General features: G+C 42.5%; 1 protein-coding gene across 3 annotated transcripts in view; it reads left to right on the forward strand.

The window, feature by feature from the left end:
• Positions 1 to 8,590, forward strand: part of LOC137323023 (centrosomal protein of 57 kDa-like) — a 39,393-nt gene extending 30,803 nt beyond the window's left edge. For 2 of the 3 annotated variants that reach the window (XM_067986370.1, XM_067986368.1), the window contains exons 11-12: positions 6,092 to 6,313; positions 6,449 to 8,590. In XM_067986370.1, the coding sequence (XP_067842471.1) occupies positions 6,092 to 6,313; positions 6,449 to 6,472 (246 nt within the window). In that variant the 3' untranslated portion in view covers positions 6,473 to 8,590. Of the gene's footprint in view, positions 1 to 6,091; positions 6,333 to 6,448 lie in introns of all 3 variants that reach the window. The other variant, XM_067986369.1, reaches the window with a different exon arrangement.
• Positions 8,591 to 8,928: the final 338 nt, after the last annotated feature.

Consider the following 8,928-nt stretch of genomic DNA (forward strand, 5'->3'; position numbering starts at 1 on the left):
CTGTGTAAAAAAGTTTTTCCTCACGTCGCCTTTGGTTCTTTTGCTCATCACCTTAAATTTGTGTCCTGTTTCTCGACCCTTATGCCAATGGGTACAGTTTCTCTTTATTTACTTTATCTAAACCTGTCATGATTTTGAACACTTCTATCAAATCTCTGCTCAACCTTCTCTGTTCTAAGGAGAACAGCCCCAGCTTCTCCAGTCTATCCATGTAATGAAGTCCCTCGTCCCTGGAAGCATTCTCGTAAATCTTTTCTGCACCCTCTCCAAGGCCTTCACATCCTTCCTAAAGTGCGGTGCCCAGAATTGGGCACAATACTCTAGTTGTATAAAGGTTCAACGTAACTTCCTTGCTTTTGTACTCTGCCTCTATTTATAAAGCCTGGGATTCCATATGCTTTTTTAACTGCTTTCTCAACCTGTCCTGTCACCTTCAAAGATTTGTGCACATATGCCCCCAGATCTCTCTGTTCCTGCACCTGCTTTAGAATTGTACCATTTAGTTTATATTGCCTCTCCTTGTTCTTCCTGACAAAATGTATCACTTTGCACTTTTCTGCATTAAATTTCATCTGCCATGTGTCTGCCCATTCCACTAGCCTATGTCCTCTTGAAATCTATTACTATCCTCCTCACTGTCTACTACACTTCCAAGTTTTGTGCCATCTGCAAATTTTGAAATTGTGCCCTGTACATCCAAGTCATTAATATATATCAAAAAAAGCAGTGGTTCTGGTACCGACCTCTGGGGAACACCATTGTATACCTTCCTCCAGTCCGCAAAACAACCGTTTACCACTACTGTTTCCTGTCACTTAGCCAATTTCGTATCCGTGCTGCCACTGCCCCTTTTATTCCATGGGCTTCGATTTTGCTGGCAAGCCTATTATGTGGCACTTTATCAAACGCTTTATATGGAAGTCCATATACACATCAACCGCATTGCCCTCATCAAAAAACTCAATCAAGTTAGTTAAAACGATTTGCCTTTAACAAATCCGTGCTGACTTTCCTTTATTAATCCACACTTGTCCAAGTGACCATTAACTTTGTCCCAGATTATCATTTCTAAAAGTTACCCCACCACCGAGATTAAACTGACTGGCCTGTTGTTGCCGGGTTTATCCTTACACCCTTTTTTGAACAAGGGCGTAACATTTGCAATTCTCTGGCACTATCCCCGTATCTAAGGAGGATTGGAAGATTATGGCCAGCACCACTGCAATTTTCACCCATACTTCCCTCAGCAACCTAGGATGCATCCCCTCCAGACCAGATGACTTATCTACTTTAAACACAGCTAGCCTTTCTAGTACCTCATTATAATTTTTTTTTATCCCATTCAGTATCTCAACTACTTCCCCTTATCCTGTGACATTGGCAGCATCTTCTTCCTTGGTAAAGACAGATGCAAAGTACTCATTTAGTACCTCAGCCATGCCCTCTGCCTCCCTGCGTAGATCTCCTTTTTGGTCCCTGATCGGCCCCACACTTCCTCTTGCTACCTGTTTACTATTTATCTGCCTATAGAAGACTTTTAGATTCCCTTTTATATTAGCCAATAGTCTATTCCCATACACTAGCTTTGCCCCTCTTATTTCCTTTTTCGCTTCTCTGTACTTCCTATATTCAGCCTGGTTTCAACTTATATTATCAACCAGCCATCTGTCGTATGCCCCCTTTTTCTGCTTCATCTTACTCTCTCTTTCATCATCCAGGGAGCTCTGGCTTTGGTTGCCCTACCTTGCCCCCTTATGGGAATGTACCTAGACTGTACCCGAACCATCTCCTCTTTAAAGGCTGCCCATTGTTCGATTACAATTTTGCCTGCTAATCTTTGATTCCAATTTACCTGGGCCAGATCCAGTCTCAACCCCCTGAAATTGGCTGCCCTCCAGTTAAGTATTTTGACTCTAGTTTGCTCCTTGTCCTTTTCCATAACTAATGTAAACCTTATGATACTATGATCACTGTTCCCTAAAATGTTCCCCTACTGACACTTGCTCCACTTGACCCACCTCATTCCCCAAAACCAGATCCAGCAATACCTCCTTCCTCATTGGGCCGAAAACATACTGATCAAGAAAGTTCTCCTGAACACACTTCAGAAATTCCTCCCCTTCTTTGCCCTTTACACAATTACTATCCCAGTTTATATTAGGATAGTTGAAGTCCCCCATTATCACTACTCTATAGTTTTTGTACCTCTCTGTAATTTCCCATCAAATTTGCTCCTCTATAGCCTTCCTGCTAGTTGGTGGCCTATAGAATACACCCAGTAGTGTAATGGCACCTCTATTGTTTCTTAACTCTAACCAAATAGATTCTGTCCTTGACCCCTCCAGGACATCCTCTCTCTCATTTCATGGTAACTTCAACTTCTTTGTGATTTACATCAATTCAGCTTCCACTTAAAAGTTTGTCTCTTGTCTTGCTTGTACTTTATACTATACGATGGGAATTGCAATTTTATTATCTTAATGTGTAGACCATGACTGAGCAAGTGAGTTGTTTGATCAACGCAGTCATGGGGCTCGATTTTAGCACCTGCGATCGGGTGCATTCGTGGCCGGGGGGGGGGGCTGCGAAAATCTGGGATTCCCGGGGCGGGTTCCCCAGTGACGCGCTGACATGCGCACGCAGCCCCCGCATGTGGGACTCCCGCCAGCAATTAAAGCAGGCAGGGTGCCACTTAAAGTAATTAAACAGGTACTTCAGGTTGTTGACAGACTTGATTGACCTGATATTTTAGGAGGAGTGGGATTTTGCAATGAACTGAGACTGTTTCCCGTACTGGGGGAAACACTCCCAGTTGAAATGGACGTGTTGCAGCCATCAGCCTGTGGCAGCTGCAAAGGTCCATTTGACAGGTGGGGGGGTGGAGACCCTCACTCATTGCAGGAGGCCACTCTGTCACTTTGGACAAAGTTTGGCCTCCACCACCCTCCTCCTAACAATAAAATTCACCAACTTGCACACTTACCTCGGTGTCCAGACACATTTACCTACCTTGCGGACTCCCTCCAATGTACATCTTCCGGATGGGGGCCGCCGTAGCTGCAGTCATGACCTCTTCGGAGGGCGAACAGCATCATCAGCCTCGCCGTCCACCTCTGACACGTGGAGCTCCACAACACAGTGCTATGACACATCCACCTGCACAGCAGGAGGGAGGGCAACGGCAGAGAGAGATGCGTTGCAGAGGGCACTACCCTCGGCACAGGGTCTACAGATGGAGGCTCAGAGTCGCTCGACTTGTAGTCGTAGACATCTGCAGCCTCCTTCATGCTGAGCTGCTCCCAGCTGGCCTGAGCACCATCCTCTTACCTGTCACTGTGAAAGTCACCACTGCTCTCAACAACTTCTCCGCATCCTTACAGGGTGCCACCGGGGACATCGCCGATGTCTCTGTCGTCTGCACAAAAGAGCCATGCAAATACACCTACACCCACTCTGCAGTGACACAATGGGTGGCATCAGTTGTGGGTCTTCATAGTGATTATTTATTGCACAAACCAGACAAGATTTGCAAAGACGTGGCAGTAGTGGTGACAATATAACATGTAATGTGAGTTGATCAGAAATTAAATATAGGTAAACACCATGACAAACCCTCAAACACCCTTGTGCATCCCCTTCATGCTCACGACACGTTTGCCTCACTCAACCTGCCACTACCAAGAAGAGATGAGGGCTGTGCAGTAGACGTGGTCTACATGGACTTCAGCAAAGCATTTGACAAGGTACCGCATGGTAGGTTGTTACATAAGGTTAAATCTCATGGGATCCAAGGTGAGGTAGCCAAATTGGATACAAAATTGGCTTGACGACAGAAGACAGAGGGTGGTTGTAGAGGGTTGTTTTTCAAACTGGATGCCTGTGTCCAGCGGTGTGCCTCAGGGATCGGTGCTGGGTCTGCTGTTATTTGTTATTTATATTAATGATTTGGATGAGAATTTAGGAGGCATGGTTAATAAGTTTGCAGATGACACCAAGATTGGTGGCATTGTGGACAGTGAAGAAGGTTATCTAGGATTGCAACGGGATCTTGATAAATTGGGCCAGTGGGCCGATGAATGGCAGATGGAGTTTAATTTAGATAAATGTGAGGTGATGCATTTTGGTAGATCGAATCGGGCCAGGACCTACTCCGTTAATGGTAGGGCGTTGGGGAGAGTTATAGAACAAAGAGATCTAGGAGTACAGATTCATAGCTCCTTGAAAGGGGAGTCACAGGTGGATAGGGTGGTGAAGAAGGCATTCGGCATGCTTGGTTTCATTGGTCAGAACATTGAATGCAGGAGTTGGGATGTCTTGTTGAAGTTGTACAGGGCATTGGTGAGGCCACACTTGGAGTACTGTGTACAGTTCTGGTCACCCTATTATAGAAAGGATATTATTAAACTAGAAAGAGTGCAGAAAAGATTTACTAGGATGCTACCGGGACTTGATGGTTTGACTTACAGGGAGAGGTTAGACAGACTGGGACTTTTTTCCCTGGAGAGTAGGAGGTTAAGGGGTGATCTTATAGAAGTCTATAAAATAATGAGGGGCATAGATAAGGTCGATAGTCAAAATCTTTTCCCAAAGGTAGGGGAGTCTATAACGAGGGGGCATAGATTTAAGGTGAGAGGGGAGAGATACAAAAGGGTCCAGAGGGGCAATTTTTTCACTCAAAGGGTGGTGAGTGTCTGGAACGAGCTGCCAGAGGCAGTGGTAGAGGCGGGTACAATTTTGTCTTTTAAAAAGCATTTGGACAGTTACATGGGTAAGATGGGTATAGAGGGATATGGGCCAAGTGCAGGCAATTGGGACTAGCTTAGTGGTATAAACTGGGCGATATGGACATGTTGGGCCGAAGGGCCTGTTTCCATGTTGTAACTTCTATGATTCTATGATTCTATACCTGTGCTGCAGCTGCAGGGCATGCATCACATATGTGCAGCAGGTAGTGGCAGGTTGAGTGAGGCTGACCGTGAAAGAGATGCATGAGAGGGTGAGTATGAGATAGAGCCATGAGATTGTATGAGGATTGGGTTGAGTGGTAGTGGTGGGATGAGTACTGGCGAGGTGAGTAAGTGCAGGTAAGATGAGGATGAGCTTTGAGTGGGTGTGAGGGGTGATGTGACAGAGTAGTGTTGGCAGTGCAGAAGGAGATGTGGGGTGGGGGCGGTGATGTGGCAGACGGAGTGTAGGGGAATGAGTAAGTGTACTTACTTTGGCTGACCTACTTAGGTCATTGTAGCGCCTCCTGCACTGTATGCAGGTGCGCGATATGTTGGTGCTGGTGACCTCCTCTGCCACCTCGATCCAGGCCTTGGTGGCAGAGACAGGCTGCTTCTTCCTGCCTGCCGGGGGGGAAGATCTCTGTCCTGCCCCTCCTCCTCACCCCATCCAGTGATAACTGGAGTGAGGCATCATTAAACCTGGGAGCAGCCTTCCCTCTGGGCTGCTCTATGCTGTAATTTTTCCAATTTTCTGCAGCATCAGTCAGTGGAGGACTGCCCCTTTTAAATAGGGCTCCTCCAGCTGACAGACCTTTCTGCGCATGCGCAGTCTGCCCGCCGTGCAGCTTACCAGCGGGAAACCCGGAAGCACAGGTAAGTGGCTCCACTTAGCCTGCGATTCCATGCGGAGCACACTGATTTCACCGGGCGCGTTACCCAGTCGACCTCCCACTGAGAACCTGCCGCCCTGCTAATATCGAGCCCATGATGTGGAATGTTATCTACTGTTTGTGTTTTCTAGGCACTTAACAATGCCTGGTGACATTGAATGTTTTGTATTTAGTGGGACTTCTTTCCCTATCCCAACAGATATCTATGTATGTGATCGGAAGCAAATTAGTGACAATAGGCTAACAAATATGGTACAGATTACACAGCACACACACAGCACACACACACACACACACACACACACACACACACACACAGAATAAGATTGTTAAAATTTGAAATTTGTGAGTTTCACTGCAACAAGACCAGAAATTAACAATGTTTGTCTCCTCTTTGCCCTTAGATTTTTGTTCTAAAATGCCAGCCTTCAGTTAATACAAATCCTATAATATGCTATATTTTTCTTTTTTAAGCTTAAAAAATTCCAGCAAACAATGAGGAAAAAGCATTCTGCCAGTGGAGGGGCAAGTCAGAAAAGGACTCGTAATGCAAACGAAGTGCAAGTCACAACAACTGTAACAACTAGGGGAAAGGATGCTTCCTCTATTAAAGTGCGACCAGGAAATAAAAGCATGGGGAGCCTTTGCTTATTAAGAGATATGCAGACTCTACAAACTACCCTCCGAAAAGATGATGTTAGTTGGGGCTACTGAAGTAAATTTCTTTTTACTTTTTTGTAGTGGTGTGCATTTCATTTCCCAACATGCTTGTTTACACCGCCTTTTTATATTTTTAAGTAATTTAAAATCACTTAATTTTTGTCTCTTCAGAAAAAAGCATTTGCTTACAAGTGAGTGTATGGATGTGAAGGTGAAATACTAGGATTCACAAACTGAAGCCTGTATTTTTGGAAACTACTTCAACCCTGGTTTGTGGACCAGTTGCACTTCTGCATTGATGTCATGTGACTTTCAAAATTGCATCTTCTGCACAACTTCTCTTCTAAGTTATGGGTGCTAATCTTCAAGCACATCCTTCAACTGGGAAAATGAGTTGGAGATTCAACTTGATCATCTGTACTTGGAATGTATAGTCTCTCCTATAAATACTGCTCTTTATGGTTCAGCTTAGTTTGATGCTATGGTCATTTTGGTGACCATGTGGACCGAGGCTCAGCAATGCTTCATTATTAAGCGACAAATGAATCTGAAGGCATTATTGATGAATGATCTACAGATTGGTATAGTTACTCAGGGAAACTTATCCAACAATGTATTCAAAAGATAGAATCTCATTTAATATTTTAAGATGAGTAATCAAATCTTTTAGTTGCTAACTCAGCAATTGCAAATTATGGCTCCTGCACATTTTATACAGAATTGTCTGTCTATTTTTAAAATTTAATAGACCATGTTAAGATTTTTGCTTTTAAAGCTGCCATTCAGCAAAAAGTTACCCTCGCAAGAAAAAGTAAATTCTTAAATATTAATCTATTTTAAATAAAGGTCTTACATTTTTTGTTAGGTGACTGTCAATCTATTGCACCGAGACTTGTATGCTTGCAGCACTTTATTAGTTACAGTTATGTATTAATTTAACATAACCCTTGTTGCAAATATTAGTGTCCATCAAGAATGTTACTGATCTCAATTTATGACCATGCTGGAAGGAGGGGTGGAATGACTAATTTGAGCTATTTCTCAAAGTCTATTGGATTCATAGTAAAACACAAAGTAATTTGGCTAATCTTGGGCCTTTTTTTTTCAAAAAGGAAAGTCCTCACCTGTATATGAGGGCTTCACACAAACAGGGTAGTGGAATGCAGGTTCATGCTTTATGGCCGTTCTAGTGGAGTATAAGTGGTGGAGGAATAAATTCTAAATATAAACATTTCTACCCATATTCCTACAACAGCACAAGAATATAACTACTTTGTATAGCTAAATCAATATATGAAGACCAAATCTGTTTGTACTGTGTGGTTTTCTTCCATTACATGGGCAATGGGTAGATTAAATTAAACAATTTGGAAAATGGGATGCCTGTCTTTTTAATCTAGAACCACAACACCTTGTAAGAAAACCCTACAAGTTACTCCTTGCCTATTGCTGACTTGCATTTTGTACCATTTGTAGTGAGAGTATAGTAAGCTTTGCAAAAAGTTTGTATCGAATTTTGTTTTTGCTCCCCACATAGAAATTGGTTCTTGAAGCGGGCGGCATTGGAGAATCAATACAGTCGCCTTTATAGATGAGTCCTACAAGGTTTTTGGCTATGAATGTGATGACTATCTAAATTTTAATGTCTCCAGAGCTAGTATGGACTCTCAGTATGACTATATTTTTCCACGTGTCATTAAGAGGATAGCTGAATTCATAGGAATTTTTCGGTATGAGCAAAACTACCTGGTTACAAAGCTTATTCTTGATTTATAAAAAAAAATCTTTTCTCCTTCCCCTTTGAAGTCTGCTATGCTATCTTGATATTGGAGATATTGGTTGAATAAAATCAAGAATAAGCTATGTAACCAGGTAGTTTTGCTCATTGCTGAGAATACAACATTACAACCTTGTTACATTGAAATATAAAATTTCCTTTCAATGTAACAAGGTTGTATTCTCAGCAGTGTTTTGAGACCCTGCTTCAGTCCCCAGCCTAATATTGGAAGCTGTTTTGACACCTCAGATCCTTTGTCAAATTCTTGTAAAAAATTAAATGAAGCTTCAAGAAGTTATGTTTATAAATTGAGTGGGAAAGAAAATGTAACCTAGCCTCAACCACTGTACACACATCACAGTATTTTCAGAGATCTGGGGGCAAGAGAAGGGGAAGCAACTTTAGGATGTGAATTTTCTATATAGATATGTAAAAATTTGCTTGTTTGGAATTGTAATCTTGTGATTATCATGTCTGAAATAAATTTATTTTTAAAAAGGGGGTTTCTCTACTAATTGTAATGCAGAACCACAAATGGCCCTTCAAATGTTGAATAACCTAGTACAACCAGTAATTGAGCCATAAAGAGAAATGCGATAGTCTGAATATATATTCCATTTTGACACCACTTAGTTTTTTTTTGAAAAGTGGAGACCTAGTTCACACACATGTATTATCTAAGTTGTAAAATAGACCAAGTTGACTCATGATTGAACAGTTCACCAGTTGTTTAAATCTGGAATATGCTACTCAAACTGCTGCTACTGTTAGTTTGTGTTTTCTAACAATTGCTGTATTTAAATAAAAGGCACTGTTAGTTAATCTACAGCTTAATGGTAGATATTCAACAAAGCTGCTCACTATAGCACAGCGT

The sequence above is a fragment of the Heptranchias perlo genome, chromosome 6 (genome assembly GCF_035084215.1).
Source record: "Heptranchias perlo isolate sHepPer1 chromosome 6, sHepPer1.hap1, whole genome shotgun sequence".
NCBI classification, from domain to species: domain Eukaryota; kingdom Metazoa; phylum Chordata; class Chondrichthyes; order Hexanchiformes; family Hexanchidae; genus Heptranchias; species Heptranchias perlo.